Source organism: Carassius carassius, unplaced genomic scaffold, assembly GCF_963082965.1.
Source record: "Carassius carassius unplaced genomic scaffold, fCarCar2.1 SCAFFOLD_92, whole genome shotgun sequence".
Taxonomy (NCBI): Eukaryota; Metazoa; Chordata; class Actinopteri; order Cypriniformes; family Cyprinidae; genus Carassius; species Carassius carassius.
This window is the reverse complement of record NW_026775071.1, coordinates 13094-30000: the sequence shown is the minus strand read 5'-3', so window position 1 is coordinate 30000 and position 16907 is coordinate 13094. Positions and strand designations below refer to the sequence as shown.

Here is a 16907-nt window from a genome sequence, read left to right as displayed (position 1 = left end):
GCCCTCGTGGATATTTTTGTAGTTTGTCTGATACCCAGTCGTCTGGCTGTTCCTGTTTTTGGCTCTGATAAAAGCCTGTGATTTTTGTTCTATATTATTCAGTGAAGACAATTGGCTTTATTAAAGACTGTAAACTGCACCTCGCCCTGGTCTTCCATCGTTCTTTCCCATAACAGGTCTTCATTGTCAAATATCTGGTCCTTGGGTTTTAACTGTAAATTCCCCTACAAAACACTTAAACGTTTTCAGGATTTGTCAGAGGGCAGGCTACAAGTATAACTCGTTTGAAGTAATGGTGCTTCATATAACATTATCCAAAGAAACAAATGTTAATGATAAATCCCCTGTTATGTTTGTACTGGCTACTGTATACAGGCCACCAGGGCACCATACAGACTTTATTAAAGAGTTTGGTGATTTTACATCCGAGTTAGTTCTGGCTGCAGATAAAGTTTTAATAGTTGGTGATTTTTAATATCCATGTTGATAATGAAAAAGATGCATTGGGATCAGCATTTATAGACATTCTGAACTCTATTGGTGTTAGACAACACGTTTCAGGACCTACTCATTGTCGAAATCGTACTCTAGATTTAATACTGTCACATGGAATTGATGTTGATGGTGTTGAAATTATTCAGCCAAGTGATGATATCTCAGATCATTATTTAGTTCTTTGCAAAATTCATATAGCCAAAATTGTAAATTCTACTTCTTGTTACAAGTATGGAAGAACCATCACTTCTAACACAAAATACTGCTTTTTAAGTTATCTTCCTGATGTATCCAAATTCCTTAGCATGTCCAAAACCTCAGAACAACTTGATGATGTAACAGAAACTATGGACTCTCTCTTTTCTAGCACTTTAAATAAAGTTGCTCCTTTACGCTTAAGGAAGGTTAAGGAAAACAGTTTGACACCATGGTATAATGAGCATAGTCGCACCCTAAAGAGAGCAGCCCGAAAAATGGAGCGCAGCTGGAGGAAAACAAAACTAGAGGTATTTCGTATTGCTTGGCGGGAAAGTAACATATCCTACAGAAAAGCATTAAAAACTGCTAGATCCGATTACTTTTCTTCTCTTTTAGAAGAAAACAAACATAACCCCAGGTATTTATTCAATACAGTGGCTAAATTAACGAAAAATAAAGCCTCAACAAGTGTTGACATTTCCCAACACCACAGCAGTAATGACTTTATGAACTACTTTACTTCTAAAATCGATACTATTAGAAATAAAATTGCAACCATTCAGCCGTCAGCTACAGTATCACATCAGACAGTGCACTATAGACCCCCTGAGGAACAGTTCCACTCATTCTCTACTATAGGAGAGGAAGAATTGTATAAACTTGTTAAATCATCTAAACCAACAACATGTATGTTAGACCCTATACCATCTAAGCTCCTGAAAGAGGTGCTTCCAGAGGTCATAGATCCTCTTCTGACTATTATTAATTCCTCATTGTCATTAGGACATGTCCCCAAAACCTTCAAACTGGCTGTTATTAAGCCTCTCATCAAAAAACCACAACTTGACCCCAAAGAACTAGTTAATTATAGACCAATCTCGAATCTCCCTTTTCTGTCCAAGATACTAGAAAAGGTGGTATCCACACAATTATATTCCTTCTTAGAGAAAAATGGTATATGTGAAGATTTCCAGTCAGGATTTAGACCGTATCATAGTACTGAGACTGCTCTTCTTAGAGTTACAAATGACCTGCTCTTATCATCTGATCGTGGGTGTATCTCTCTATTAGTTTTATTGGATCTTAGTGCTGCGTTTGACACAATTGACCACAACATTCTTTTGCATAGACTTGAATACTTTGTTGGCATCAGTGGAAGTGCATTAGCATGGTTTAAATCGTACTTATATGACCGCCATCAGTTCATAGCAGTGAATGAAGATGTATCCTATCGATCACAAGTGCAGTATGGAGTACCTCAAGGCTCAGTACTAGGGCCGCTACTCTTCACGCTTTATATGTTACCCTTGGGAGATATCATCAGGAAACATGGTGTTAGCTTTCACTGTTATGCTGATGATACTCAGCTCTATATTTCTTCGCAGCCCGGTGAAACACACCAATTTGAAAAACTAATGGATTGCATAGTCGATATAAAAAACTGGATGACGAGTAATTTCTTACTGCTAAATTCTGAAAAAACAGAGGTGTTAATTATAGGACCTAAAAACTCTGCTTGTAATAACCTAGAACACTGTCTAAGACTTGATGGTTACTCTGTCAATTCTTCGTCATCAGTTAGGAACCTAGGTGTGCTATTTGATCGCAATCTTTCCTTAGAAAGCCACGTTTCTAGCATTTGTAAAACTGCATTTTTCCCTCTCAAAAATATATCTAAATTATGGCCTATGCTCTCAATGTCAAATGCAGAAATGTTAATCCATGCATTTATGACCTCAAGGTTAGATTATTGTAATGCTTTATTGGGTGGTTGTTCTGCACGCTTAGTAAACAAACTACAGCTAGTCCAAAATGCAGCAGCAAGAGTTCTTACTAGAACCAGGAAGTATGACCACATTAGCCTGGTCCTGTCAACACTGCACTGGCTCCCTATCAAGCATCGCATAGATTTTAAAATATTGCTTATTACTTATAAAGCCCTGAATGGTTTAGCACCTCAGTATTTGAATGAGCTCCTTTTACATTATAATCCTCTACGTCCGCTACGTTCTCAAAACTCAGGCAATTTGATAATACCTAGAATATCAAAATCAACTGCAGGCGGCAGATCCTTTTCCTATTTGGCGCCCAAACTCTGGAATAACCTACCTAACATTGTTCGGGAGGCAGACACACTCTTGCAGTTTAAATCTAGATTAAAGACCCATCTCTTTAACCTGGCATACACATAACATACTAATATGCTTTTATTATCCAAATCCGTTAAAGGATTTTTAGGCTGCATTAATTAGGTAAACCGGAACCGGAAACACTTCCCATAACACCCGATGTACTTGCTACATCATTAGAAGAATGGCATCTACGCTAATATTTGTCTGTTTCTCTCTTGTTCCGAGGTCACCGTGGCCACCAGATCCAGTCTGTGTCCAGATCAGAGGGTCACTGCAGTCACCCGGATCCAGTACGTATCCAGACCAGATGCTGGATCAGCACCTAGAAAGGACCTCTACATCCCTGAAAGACAGCGGAGACCAGGACAACTAGAGCCCCAGATACAGATCCCCTGTAAAGACCTTGTCTCAGAGTAGCACCAGGACAAGACCACAGGAAACAGATGATTCTTCTGCACAATCTGACTTTGCTGCAGCCTGGAATTGAACTACTGGTTTCGTCTGGTCAGAGGAGAACTGGCCCCCAACTGAGCCTGGTTTCTCCCAAGGTTTTTTTTCTCCATTCTGTCACCGATGGAGTTTCGGTTCCTTCCCGCTGTCGCCTCTGGCTTGCTTAGTTTGGGACACTTCATCTACAGCGATATCGTTGACTTGATTGCAAATAAATGCACAGACACTATTTAACTGAACAGAGATGACATCACTGAATCCAATGATGAACTGCCTTTAACTATCATTTTTGCATTATTGATACTGTTTTCCTAATGAATGTTGTTCAGTTGCTTTGACGCAATGTATTTTGTTTAAAGCGCTATATAAATAAAGGTGACATTGACATTGACATTGACATTGACTTAAAGAATCTGCATTTTAAAAGAAAATGTACTTTGCTGTATTGCTATAGAACAAACACTTCACTTATACAACCCGAATTCCGGAAAAGTTGGGACGTTTTTTAAATTGTAATAAAATGAAAACTAAAGGAATTTCAAATCACATGAGCCAATATTTTATTCACAATAGAACATAGATAACGTAGCAAATGTTTAAACTGAGAAATTTTACACTTTTATCCACTTAATTAGCTCATTTAAAATTTAATGCCTGCTACAGGTCTCAAAAAAGTTGGCACGGGGGCAACAAATGGCTAAAAAAGCAAGCAGTTTTGAAAAGATTCAGCTGGGAGAACATTTAGTGATTAATTAAGTTAATTGATATCAGGTCTGTAACATGATTAGCTATAAAAGCTTTGTCTTAGAGAAGCGGAGTCTCTCAGAAGTAAAGATGGGCAGAGGCTCTCCAATCTGTGAAAGACTGCGTAAAAAAATTGTGGAAAACTTTAAAAACAATGTTCCTCAACGTCAAATTGCAAAGGCTTTGCAAATCTCATCATCTACAGTGCATAACATCATCAAAAGATTCAGAGAAACTGGAGAAATCTCTGTGCGTAAGGGACAAGGCCGGAGAGCTTTATTGGATGCCCGTGGTCTTCGGGCTCTCAGACGACACTGCATCACTCATCGGCATGATTGTGTCAATGTCATTACTAAATGGGCCCAGGAATACTTTCAGAAACCACTGTCGGTAAACACAATCCGCCGTGCCATCAGCAGATGCCAACTAAAGCTCTATCATGCAAAAAGGAAGCCATATGTGAACATGGTCCAGAAGCGCCGTCGTGTCCTGTGGGCCAAGGCTCATTTAAAATGGACTATTTCAAAGTGGAATAGTGTTTTATGGTCAGACGAGTCCAAATTTGACATTCTTGTTGGAAATCACGGACGCCGTGTCCTCCGGGCTAAAGAGGAGGGAGACCTTCCAGCATGTTATCAGCGTTCAGTTCAAAAGCCAGCATCTCTGATGGTATGGGGGTGCATAAGTGCATACGGTATGGGCAGCTTGCATGTTTTGGAAGGCTCTGTGAATGCTGAAAGGTATATAAAGGTTTTAGAGCAACATATGCTTCCCTCCAAACAACGTCTATTTCAGGGAAGGCCTTGTATATTTCAGCAGGACAATGCAAAACCACATACTGCAGCTATAACAACAGCATGGCTTCGTCGTAGAAGAGTCCGGGTGCTAACCTGGCCTGCCTGCAGTCCAGATCTTTCACCTATAGAGAACATTTGGCGCATCATTAAACGAAAAATACGTCAAAGATGACCACGAACTCTTCAGCAGATGGAAATCTATATAAGGCAAGAATGGGACCAAATTCCAACAGCAAAACTCCAGCAACTCATAGCCTCAATGCCCAGACGTCTTCAAACTGTTTTGAAAAGAAAAGGAGATGCTACACCTTGGTAAACATGCCCCGTCCCAACTATTTTGAGACCTGTAGCAGAAATCAAAATTGAAATGAGCTCATTTTGTGCATAAAATTGTAAACTTTCTCAGTTTAAACATTTGCTATGTTATCTATGTTCTATTGTGAATAAAATATTGGCTCATGTGATTTGAAAGTCTTTTAGTTTTCATTTTATTAAAATTTAAAAAACGTCCCAACTTTTCTGGAATTCGGGTAGTAGATTGTAAAGATAAATACTTAAGAGTTAGAATATTAAAGAACTTTGTGTCACAGAGGACAAAATCCACTAATTTTATTTAAATAGAAGAGATGAAAATTTCTAGGTTATTTATTACAGGAACAATTTATCAATAGATAAACATTTAAAACGACTTGGGAAACACACAAATACAGGACGGCACCAGACTTTAATGTAAATAAACTAATCCACTGAATGGAAATGAATGAGGTCAAAGGTCACACACACCAAGAGGAAATGCCAAGTTCTCACAGTAACTCACATCCTGAAAACGACAATCAGATGTTCGATCTTACTGCAGTGTTATTCAAAGGCAAACAACAGAAACATGATAAGCACAATTCTGTCCACATGCAACGCTCATTCGTCTTGTTTTTCTGGTTGTGTCTCATTGTGTAATCAGACAAAATTCACCTCCTCTGTTGCCTTAAATAAATCAACACTCAGTGTTTCTTTGTTACTTGTTTCTTTTTGATATCCAAAGTATAAAAGGAGAAGTTGAATTTAAAACTGTGCCGATTGTTGGGAACACTTCTGAACTACAGTCACAGTGAAGAGAATTAAATATGATATGATCTGGGGCTTAAAAGAAAACTAATATTCATTGTATAGATTAAGCTGAAACTAATAAACGTGCTTACTGAATAATGACACCACATTGAATATAGAGGTGTTTTATGGCTGAAACAAGTTATTTTACAATTCTGCACACTACAATTTCCAAGCATCAGTGAATGGCCTTTCATTTTCTGATCAGCTGGTGTGTTTCCTGTGGAGAGCTTGTGGTCAGAGGCCTTTCTCTCCCAGAACGTGTCTGCATGGCTCTTTCTGTCCCCACAGTTTTCCCCAGCTGTCCCTGAGCGTCCAGCCGTGCCGCAGTGGCCACAGCAGGAGTGCTGGCCGGGACCTGCAGGTGTCCTGGGTCGGGATTGGGCATGTTGCCCTCCATCACACTCATGTTGGGTGAATCCACACTGACAGGAACCATATAAATCACCTGAGAAAATGAGAGGTGCAGTAACAACAAACATCTCATCATGGATCAATCCATAAACTATCACCAATGTGTCTTTAAGGGAAGACATGAAAGGAATAGGTCTCCCAAATATGAAAGTGATATCATTGTACATATTCAGGGATGCACAAATGACATTTGAGGGCTTCAGTAAAGACTGATGCTCTCAAAAATTATATATATAAAAAAAATTAGTTGAATATTGTGATTTTTTTGTAATTCTTGGTCTGGTAACTGTCTGCTTTTAATGTGAGGTAAAAGAGCAGCATGCTAATCTCCTCATGTTCCACAGAAGAAAGTTTTAAACTATGTATAAGTAAGAGTCTGTGTGTGGGTGTTTACCTGAGCAGCAGCTCCTTCCTCTGAACTACCTGAATCTGACTGAAATAAAAATGAATCAATGAATCAAATAATTCAATTTATAAGCAAGTTTTTATCTGATATGAAATTGTGCAAACACACTTACAATTGCAGCCTGCTGGACAAATAAATAGACCTAAAAATAAAAAAAAAGATTTAAAGGAATAATTAACTGTATGAGGTTTGAGTTTTCATGAGTTACAGAATGGGAAAATATCTGATGAATGAGGACTGAGAAACAAATGAAGAAACAATGGAGTATGGTCACTGACTGACCTGCTGAGGGATGTTTTTCATAGGTATGAAACTTGACATCTGAAATAAAAAGAAATCAAGAAATCCATCAGGACAGAAGAGTGTCTAGTGCTGAGAAAGTGTTTGTGAATTGAGAGCTGCTCTGTACCTGCTCCTGCATAACCAAAGACTCAGATGGGACAGTGTGAAGGTCAGGGCCATGGACGGGGTCCGGCTGCAGAAATGCACTGTTTGCATGTAAAGGCTTGGACAAACTTTGAGGGCTGATCTGTGCATAGAAAGGGTTAAAATGACAACTACACACACAAACACATTTCATTGCTCTAGAATGTACAACACGCTCACCTTGCTGTGGTTTGCCTGTGGATTTTGGCTGCGTTGTGTGATCTGCTCAGTCCCAGTCACTGGTTTCAGAGCCGTGTGAGATCCGTACGGCCCCATCACCGATACTGGATACAGCAGCAGATTGAAACCCTCTCGAACGGGTAACTAAACACAAATACACACATACAAATGTACATGTACTTCTGTAGCAGACACTCTTGTACAAATAATGAACGCTACGATCCCTTCTGCCCTCCAGGCCTAAAGAGTTCAGGCTGATCTCTCACACTTACACACCTGCTCTACCGGCAGCGGGAAAATTCCCCACACACACATTATCAGGAGAAGTCTCGCTGTTTGCTCAGATCTGTACATGGCTCTGTCTGATCTCTCAGTGGAAAGTCAGCGGTAGGCTGTCAGAGCACTGGGTCCTCCAGATGTGAGCGTCTGCATCCGTGCAGCTGAATTTAAAGAGCAGACGCACACACGCATCATGTCTGTCTGACAGGGAGAGAGACATTCTGTCACTGCTGACACATTACAGACAGACAGGTTAAGGTGGATTTTGCATCAATTACATTAATTACAGTTTTTGTGAATGTTTCTAAGCACACATTGACAGGTCACATAAATGGAATGAGAAGCTTACCCAAATAATGCGTTAATGTCACACAGGTACCTTTCCTAACCCTAACAACACAGTTGAATGCTTTTGTGATTTGAGTGATGAATGTTTACATTTACATTGAAAGAGCTGAAACCGAACAGTGTGAGAGAGAGAGAGAGAGAGAGAGAGAGAGAAAGAGAGAGAGAGAGAGTGAGAGAGAGTGTGTGTGTGTGCGTGTGTGTGTGTGTGTGTGTGAGAGAGAGAGAGCGCTGACAGAGGATAATCATTAAAATAACAGCTTGTTTCAGTCTGCTGTGTGTTTTTAATATGTCTGAAGACACCAGTGAGGAGACACACCCTTTATTGATTGGTCGTTCTGGAATGATTTATTCATTTTAAACTAATCTTTTAATCTAACTCTGAACGAACAAGTCGTCTCGGGAGTGATTCGTTCAGTCACGCATTCGCAACATCCTATGGGCTTTGTACTGAAATTAGTTTCCCTCTTTTGAGTCTCTGGGTTTTTTTAATCATTCGTTCATCATGTGACAACCCCCTAAGCTTTAACTATCCAGTCTGAGCCTGAAAGAGACTTAACTCTTTATTACCTTTGACACCACATTCAGTGTTTTAATTGAAAAGAACCATCATGACAGAAATTCACACATTTATATACTGTAAGAAATAATAAGCCCAAAAAACTAAAAACATAACATAACTGTAAGAATAAATTATAATTATAATAATGATGATAATAAAAAAAGTAACAATAATAATAATAATAATAAATATGCACCCGTTTGTAAGGAAATTAATTTCTCAATCCAATTATTTCGCATCATGTGACAAAAGAATGACTCGAAAGACGAACCAATCAATTCTCTTTCCAGCTCAGACTGCATAGGTTTAGTTTATGGGGGGCTGTCACGTGATGAACGAACGACTAAGAGGTGAGTTGAGCTAATCTTAGACTGAAGACCCTGGTAAATAACGAATAAATCTTTTCTGTTTCTTATATCATTATAGTTTTGAATTGTTTGTAGTGTGATCAACGTTTGCATAAGTACTTGATGTGCTAATTTAGTTTAGTTACATTCATTATTTTTATCACACCTAGATTTTTCAAGCCTCAACACAAACATACACTGCAAATGCAAACAAGTACACAAACATAAACATATAATCACAAACACACACACAAACGTAAACATACAGAAAACATAAACATACATGCAAATAAACACAAACACACAAATGCAAACATACTGTACAAACATACAAACTAAAACTTACAATGTAGGGGTTGCACTGACTAATCGATTAGTCGACTTCAATGGTCTGCCATGATGCTTTAAGCTTGAAGTCGGCTAGTCGCCGGTCCTATAGAGGGCGCAACAGTATAATAAATCTTTGAAGGGCTTTCACATTTACGCTCCATTTCCAAACAGTTAAAATAACAAATACATACATGGGTCATTCTACAGAAACGTCCACATTTGGTATGGCAAGATCTCTTAAGACTGATTTCTTTTTATAACATTTAAATTTAGACCACATTATTAGATTACCCTTTGACTTTATGAGTACACATAAATTACAGCTTAATGATTTTTTATTTTTTTGTGTGCATGTTTTTAAAGACCGCATACACCATTTTTTTTGTCACTGGTGTTACCTTACTTCTTTAGCAATATTAAAGGTGTTTATGAAATATTTTTTTATTTTATTTTTTCAGCACATGCAGTCAGAGGTACAGAAAATTAATGATGATCTAACTAATACGGTGATTATGTTTTATTTATATACAGATATACAGAATTCAATGAATTTAAAATGATCATTATGCCACATATCATATGACAGATTTTATTTAATGTGAAAGAAAAAAAACACAGTAACACCAGTGACACAACAAATCACCAGTGACATACATAACATATACAAATGACTCATTTCATAAGAACTAAAATCAGAGTTAGAAAAATATCATAGACAACATTTTAACTTAACATTTTAACTTCATGTGTGAGAGAGAGTGTGTGTGTGTGTGTGTGTGTGTGTGTGTGTGAGAGTGAGCGAGAGAGAGTGTGTTTGTGTGTGTTTGTGTGTGTGTGTTTGAGGGAGAGAGAGAGAGAGAGAGAAAGAGAGAGAGAAAGAGAGAGAGAAAGAGAGAGAGAAAGAGAGAGAGAAAGAGAGAGAGAAAGAGAGAGAGAAAGAGAGAGAGTGTGTGTGTGTGTGTGTGTGAGAGTGAGTATGAGTGTGTGTGAGAGTGTGTGTGTGAGAGAGAGAGAGAGACTTGACTTTTAAGGTCTCTTTATTACAAAAAAAGTTTAAAAATTATAAATTGCCATCAAAACAAATTTTTTTTTTTCTGACACCATATTAAAATATTATTAATTATTAATCCCCTCAATATTAGAATAGCATCAGTTGATCCCTTTTCATTTAGTTTACTTTTCCTTGACAACCATATAGCCATCTTTGCTTGCCCAAATAAAAAGTTTAATAGAACGTGACTCCTCATTTTACTTTTGCTGTATTTTGGCCCAAAAATAAACCTTTCAGGTGTAAATAATTCCCCTAGAGTTTGACACCACTCTTCAATTTTATACAATATCGGTTTTAATCTTTCACAATTAAAGAATAAGTGGAAAACAGTTTCTTGAGTTGCACAAAAAGGACAGCCCTCCTCGACTTGTGGATCGAGGTGTGCTCTGTGTCTGTTTGTGGCTATTATACCATGCACAATCCTCCATTGTAAGTCTCCAGTTCTTTTCTCAATGGGAGGTTTGTACAAGGTCCTCCAGCAACCTTAAGGGGAAACACCTGACCCAAAAGACTCCTGCCACTTAGACTCCTTCACATTCTGAAGTTGAAGAAGATGAGACACCTTTACACACAATACATAAAGATCTTTTTTTCCAGCAAGTCTAAAAAGTCCCGGCTGGGGTGTCTGAAAAGAAAGCAGACCATTTTCCATTTCTTCCCATGTTCTCAAATCAGCTGAAAAAATTAGGTCCGGGAAGACAGGAAACTCTTCCTCTTCAACTGGTGTCTCTAATAACAGTCTATAATCGGGTGGTAAAAACTCAAAGATTTGATTCAACAGTCTGTCTGCCACTCTGACTGATCTCATACCCAGTTTTAAAGCCAAACGTTCAGCAGAAATCCATCCTTCAGAAACAAAATGTCCAATTTTGGTCATATTTGCAGTCCACAGCATTTTTCTGAGGGATCCTGATTTAAAAGCATCTATATCCAGTGATGTATTAAAAAACAGTGGTTCTTCTCTCAGCCATAGCCCCTTCACACCATTTGGTTCCCGAGAGAAACTGAAAAGATTCCATATATTTAACATTGATCTGTAAAAAGGTGTCAATCCTGTCAGGTTTAGTTTGTCAGTGTCCATCAGAAACAGATGTCGGTCTAATCCCATATTTCCTGCTCTCTTCAAAAAGGCACAGGCTGCCCCAGTCCAGCTCACATTTTCTTCATACAGGAATCTCTGAGCCGCCTGAAGTCTAAAAGCTCTTACTCTGGATTTAATGTCGACCAACCCATGTCATCCTTCCTGTGTTGGCAGATAGAGCACTGGTGCCTTCAACCAATGTTGTCCTGACCAGAAGAAATCCACCAGGCACTTTTGAATTCTTCTTACCAGGTCTTCCGGAGGCTCTAAAATCATAATTTTATGCCACAAAGATGATGCCATCAGGTTATTACAGACCAGGGTTCTCCCCATATAGTACAGCTGGGGCAGCAAGCATTTCCAGTGAGACAACCGAGCACACACTTTTTCCACCAGTCCTTCCCAATTTTTATTTTTATATTCATCTTTCCCTAGAAAAACACCTAAATATTTAAACCCTTCCCTCCGCCGCTGCAATCCACCAGGTAATGATGGACTAATAAAATCTTGGCCACACCACAAAGCATCACATTTTTGCCAATTAACTTTGGCTGGAGACGCATTCCCATAACATTCCAAAGCCAACTTTACACACTCAACATCATTTTGATTACTGATTAAAACTGTGACGTCATCCGCATATGCAGAGAGCTTAACAGGACACTTAAAATCCAATGTATTGACCTGTAGACCTGTCAGCTGTCTTCTCAGTCTACATAGTAAAGGTTCAATGGCTATACTATACGACTGACCTGAGATAGGACAGCCTTGCCGAATGCCTCGTTTGACTTTCACAGGAATACTGAGGCCACCAGCCATTTTAATCATACACGTGGCTCCCGCATACAGCAGTTTTATTTTGGAGATAAAAGGTATCAAAAAGAAAAAGATGATTAACTCTGTCAAAAGCTTTTTCTTGGTCTAAGGACAGAAAACCTATATTAGTTTTACTGTAAGAGGCAAAGTCAAAAATGTCCCGTACCAGATGTAAGTTATCTTGTATCGATCTATTTTTTATACAATATGACTGATCTTTATGTATTATTGTATGCAGTACATTATTTACCCTATTGGCCAAACATTTTGAAAAAATCTTATAATCAGAACCTAAAATTGCTACAGGTCTCCAGTTCTTTAACAATGTCAGGTCACCCTTTTTAGGGAGAAGTGTATGAACTGCCCGCTGACAACTCAGAGGAAGCACAGCTTCTTTGATAAATTTTTTGATTACCTCAAAATAATCAGCACCAATAACATTCCAAAAAAACTTGTAAAATTCAGCAGGTAATCCATCCAGTCCTGGGGTACGTCCTGAGGAAAGTCCCATAACAGCATCAGTGATCTCTTCAAAAGTGATTTCAGTGTCTAAAGATTGTTTGTGTTCCAATGTTAAAACAGGAGGATCTTGAAACAGTTTATTTCTGCACTGTTCATCTGAGTCGTCATCATCATACAGATCAGAATAAAAATCCACAGCAAGTTTTCGCATCACTATAGGGTCTGAAGTATTACGTCCATTGTTGTCCTTTAAAATATACATCTGCTTTTCTTGACCTGCTTTTCGCTACAAATTAAAAAAATAAGAAGAAGGTCAGTCCATATCTTTTATCGTTACAAAACGGCTTCTTACAAGTGCTCCTTTTACTTTTTTTATTTAAAAAGGAGCTTAGCTGATTTTTCTTTTCAATCCATAAATATTGTAGATTCCTAGCATCAATATCATTCATTTTCTTTTCAATGTCCATGATTTCCTTTTCCAACCACTCCAAAGTCTTTTTCAGAACTAAAGAGGAATGAGATGTATATTGCTGACAGAACCCTCTTATGTGGACTTTACCCACTTCCCACCATTGAATAACACTTTCATGAGTACCCTTTTCACTTTTCCAAGCCTCCCAAAAACATTTAAAATTCTCACAAAAAAGCTTATCATCCAAAAGTTTAGCATTGAAATGCCAGTAATAACTCCTATGCTTTCTTTCAGTTAGTATATACTCAACTGTAATAAGCTTATGATCAGAAAAAAACTATTGGGGTGATGGCTGTATTAACAATCTTATTCCTCATATTGTGTGATATATAAAACCTATCCAAACGTGCAGCAGAAATGCTTCCATTACTGACTTTCATCCATGTATACTGCCGTACTAATGAATTTTGTTCTCTCCACACATCTGAGAAGTTAAAATTTTTCATAATATTAGCTAAAGATATACTTGACTTTGCATGAGGTTCTTCTCCAATCCTATCTTGTGTAGAGTCTAAAGTGCAGTTCCAATCTGAGTGAGTGAGTGAGTGAGTGAAGTGACATTCAGCCAAGTATGGTGACCCATACTCAGAATTTGTGTTCTGCATTTAACCCATCCGAAATGCACACACACAGAGAAGTGAACACACACACACACACACACACACTGTGAGCACACACCCGGAGCAGTGGGCAGCCATTTATGCTGCGGCGCCCGGGGAGCAGTTGGGGGTTCGATGCCTTACTCAAGGGCACCTAAGTCGTGGTATTGAAGGTGGAGAGAGAACTGTACATGCACTCCCCCCACCCACAATTCCTGCCGGCCCGGGACTCGAACTCACAACCTTTCAATTGGGAGTCCGACTCTCTAACCATTAGGCCACGACTTCCCTGTACAATCTCCACCTAGTACAATAACATCACCATCCTGCTGCTGTTTTAAGAAGTGCTCTAGTTTAATAAAAAACTGTACTCTGTCTTCTCCTATATTAGGAGCGTAGATGTTCACAAACAAAAATTGCAAATTTCTAATCTCAGCTCTTACAGCCAATAATCTCCCTGATACCTAACCCTAACCCTAACCCTAACTTCATGTTCTGATAAAATTTTAATTTTGAGAACAGGGGAAAAAAGCACAGCCACTCCTGCACTTAAATTAGTCCCATGACTAAGAAACCTTTCTCCTTCCCACCACAAGCCCCAATCAGCCTCATTATTTTGATTGCTATGAGTTTCTTGCAAAAAAACAACACTCAAATCTTTCAATCGTATTATTTCTGATAGTAAACTAATTTTCTTCCCATCCCTCATTCCATTTACATTAATTGATCCCTCCCGCAAGATCTCCATAAGCAAAGGGAAAAAGAAGAGGAAAAAACAGAAAGACATAGAAATGTTAAAAGCCATTAAGATTTCGTTTTTCCCCTCGCTTTCCCTGTCTTTTTGCCTTGTCTAAGGCCAGTCATATGTTTTTTTAGACGAAACCGCTTCTGTTGTGAGAGCTCATCAATGCTATTCACCTTCCTAGCCCACATCACCGAAGCAGTAAATTTCTCAATATCAGGAAAATAATGACTTACTTCAACACCAGCTTTACCTTTAGTTTTATCCAGAAATGCATTAATTTCTTCAACAGTGTACAAATCTTGATCAGTTCCTCTCGAGCCCTCAGTCTACTGTTCCTCATCTCCTACTCCATCATCCGTATACTGGGATAAACTATCCATCTCATCAACCATATTTTCCTCTAAGTTGTCAGCCTGTGCCACATCCTTAACTTCACACACATTTTCCACACCACTCTGTGCCTCCCTCTTTTCAATGTCAATGTCACCTTTATTTATATAGCGCTTTAAACAAAATACATTGCGTCAAAGCAACTGAACAACATTCATTAGGAAAACAGTGTCAATAATGCAAAAATGATAGTTAAAGGCAGTTCATCATTGAATTCAGTGATGGCAACTCTGTTCAGTTAAATAGTGTCTGTGCATTTATTTGCAATCAAGTCAACGATATCGCTGTAGATGAAGTGTCCCCAACTAAGCAAGCCAGAGGCGACAGCGGCAAGGAACGAAACTCCATCGGTGACAGAATGGAGAAAAAAACCTTGGGAGAAACCAGGCTCAGTCCCATTCCGGCGTCTGAAAGACCGCGCAACCAGAACAAAAACCTTTTGTTTTTACTATTTATAAACTAATTAGCGAGGGGAAAAAAGAAAAAAGGGAGAAAAAAATAAGTTTGAAACAAAGTTTTCCACAATCACTCTCACAGCCACGCTCCGCTCGCTCCTGTGGAGGTACTGTATGCTGTGCACTTTTATATCTGTTTCACCATTTATTTCTGTATTTGTAACAGTTCAGTTTGTACCTTGAAACGCTGGGTGATCTATCTGGTGATGATGGGGGGGTCAATGCTCCTGCTCTGACTCTTTGCCTGCATCTTTGCTGACGGACCCTCCATGCCTTTCGCTCATATCTCTTCTCCCTTTCACTCAAATCACTTACTCTCTTTCTTTTTTGTGAGTCAATGTCACGGACATAGCTCTGTTTCCTTTTCTGCAAATACTCTGCTCTGCGTTCAGGATCAGCATCCCTACGCTTTCTGTATAGTCGCTGTTTCTCACCTGCTTTCAGTTTAGCCATACCCTCAATTTAGAAATACCTGACCAAAGGAGGATTAACAATGACAAAGAAAAGTAAGAATCACAATTTTAGTGCTATTTTATGCAAAATAACTAAATGGATAGCTTTGAACAAAGTTTATCTATAAAAGAGAGTCACTGGTGTTACTGATCTTCACTGGTGTTACCCATAAGGAAGGTGACACCAGTGACAGTAACACCAGTGACAATTTTCATGAAAACTGCATTTTACAAAATGGCTGCTGCAAGGTATCAAACCACATATTGTCAATCATGGTATACTCACTAAATTAAGTAGTTTAATCCATTTGTATTATAGTTTTTTTACAATGCCCAAACAATAAAAGAGGTCATACCAGTGACTTCAACTAAAAGCTTCATATGAAATCATGAGATAAATGAATAATTGATTGATAAATGAATAATAATTGAAAAGAGACAGTGGACTTACCATGGGCTTCTCTTCATAGATCTCCAGGAAATTGGAAGAAGGAAGTCGAGTGATGTCATCAGTGTGATTGTTATTTCAAAATAAGAGCTTTTTTGTTAAACGGTAACACCAGTGACACAACTCCAGGGGACCACTACTTTCATTATATATTTTATAATATTTATTTAGCATTTTGTTTTTTAATGTAATTTACATCATATATTTGATAGTTATGGACACATGGTTGTATTTTAAATGGAAGAAAACACTGTTTTTGACCTCAAAATAAAGCATTTTCCCTCTGTACATGACTGTGGGGACGAGCACTTCTGTGGTGCTTGGAATTCCAATTAATTAATAAAAATCAAATATTGCCACATTGATGGCTCAAGAAAGTGTAATTGTTCAGATAACATATTGTTTCATTTTAAAATATAAAAAAATTGTAAACCTAAAGTGTTTTTCAAGTGTAATATTTCTGTAAAGGCTAGGGACAGAAAAATTGACATTTCCATAGAATGACCCACATACTATGAAAGCCCTCCACATGCATGTGTGATTATATTACTGGATGCTTGAAATTGAATGGGAGAACGCACATTCTAAACAGTTTATTGTACAGGTAAGTTAATCGCTGTTCTGATCTAATGTGCTCCTGCACTGTAATACACACACACAGGCTTCAGACAGCAGCTTGTACGTCACACGCTGATCGCTCGTGCACAGAATCATTCAGTGCAGAAAT

General features: G+C 38.4%; 1 protein-coding gene across 1 annotated transcript; it reads right to left on the bottom strand.

The window, feature by feature from the left end:
- Window positions 1-5520: 5520 nt before the first annotated feature.
- Window positions 5521-7821, bottom strand: si:ch211-149b19.4 (uncharacterized protein LOC100149596 homolog). Its single transcript, XM_059547123.1, has 7 exons — window positions 7623-7821; window positions 7347-7490; window positions 7150-7269; window positions 7023-7061; window positions 6853-6882; window positions 6729-6767; window positions 5521-6368 (listed from the first exon to the last, which is right to left on the bottom strand). Exons 1-7 carry the CDS (start codon window positions 7698-7700, stop codon window positions 6114-6116), a joined length of 705 nt encoding a protein of 234 aa, XP_059403106.1. The 5' UTR covers window positions 7701-7821; the 3' UTR covers window positions 5521-6113.
- Between the last annotated feature and the right edge of the window lie 9086 nt (window positions 7822-16907).

Excerpts from the sequence above, each read along its gene's own strand:
- si:ch211-149b19.4 (XM_059547123.1), bottom strand. The coding sequence starts at position 7,700 with ATGTACAGATCTGAGCAAACAGCGAGACTTCTCCTGATAATGTGTGTG. Across the intron at positions 7,491-7,622 it reads TCCCGCTGCCGGTAGAGCAG|TTACCCGTTCGAGAGGGTTT; the intron begins GTGTGTAAGTGT and ends ATTTGTGTTTAG. Across the intron at positions 6,369-6,728 it reads AGGAAGGAGCTGCTGCTCAG|GTGATTTATATGGTTCCTGT; the intron begins GTAAACACCCAC and ends TCATTTTCTCAG.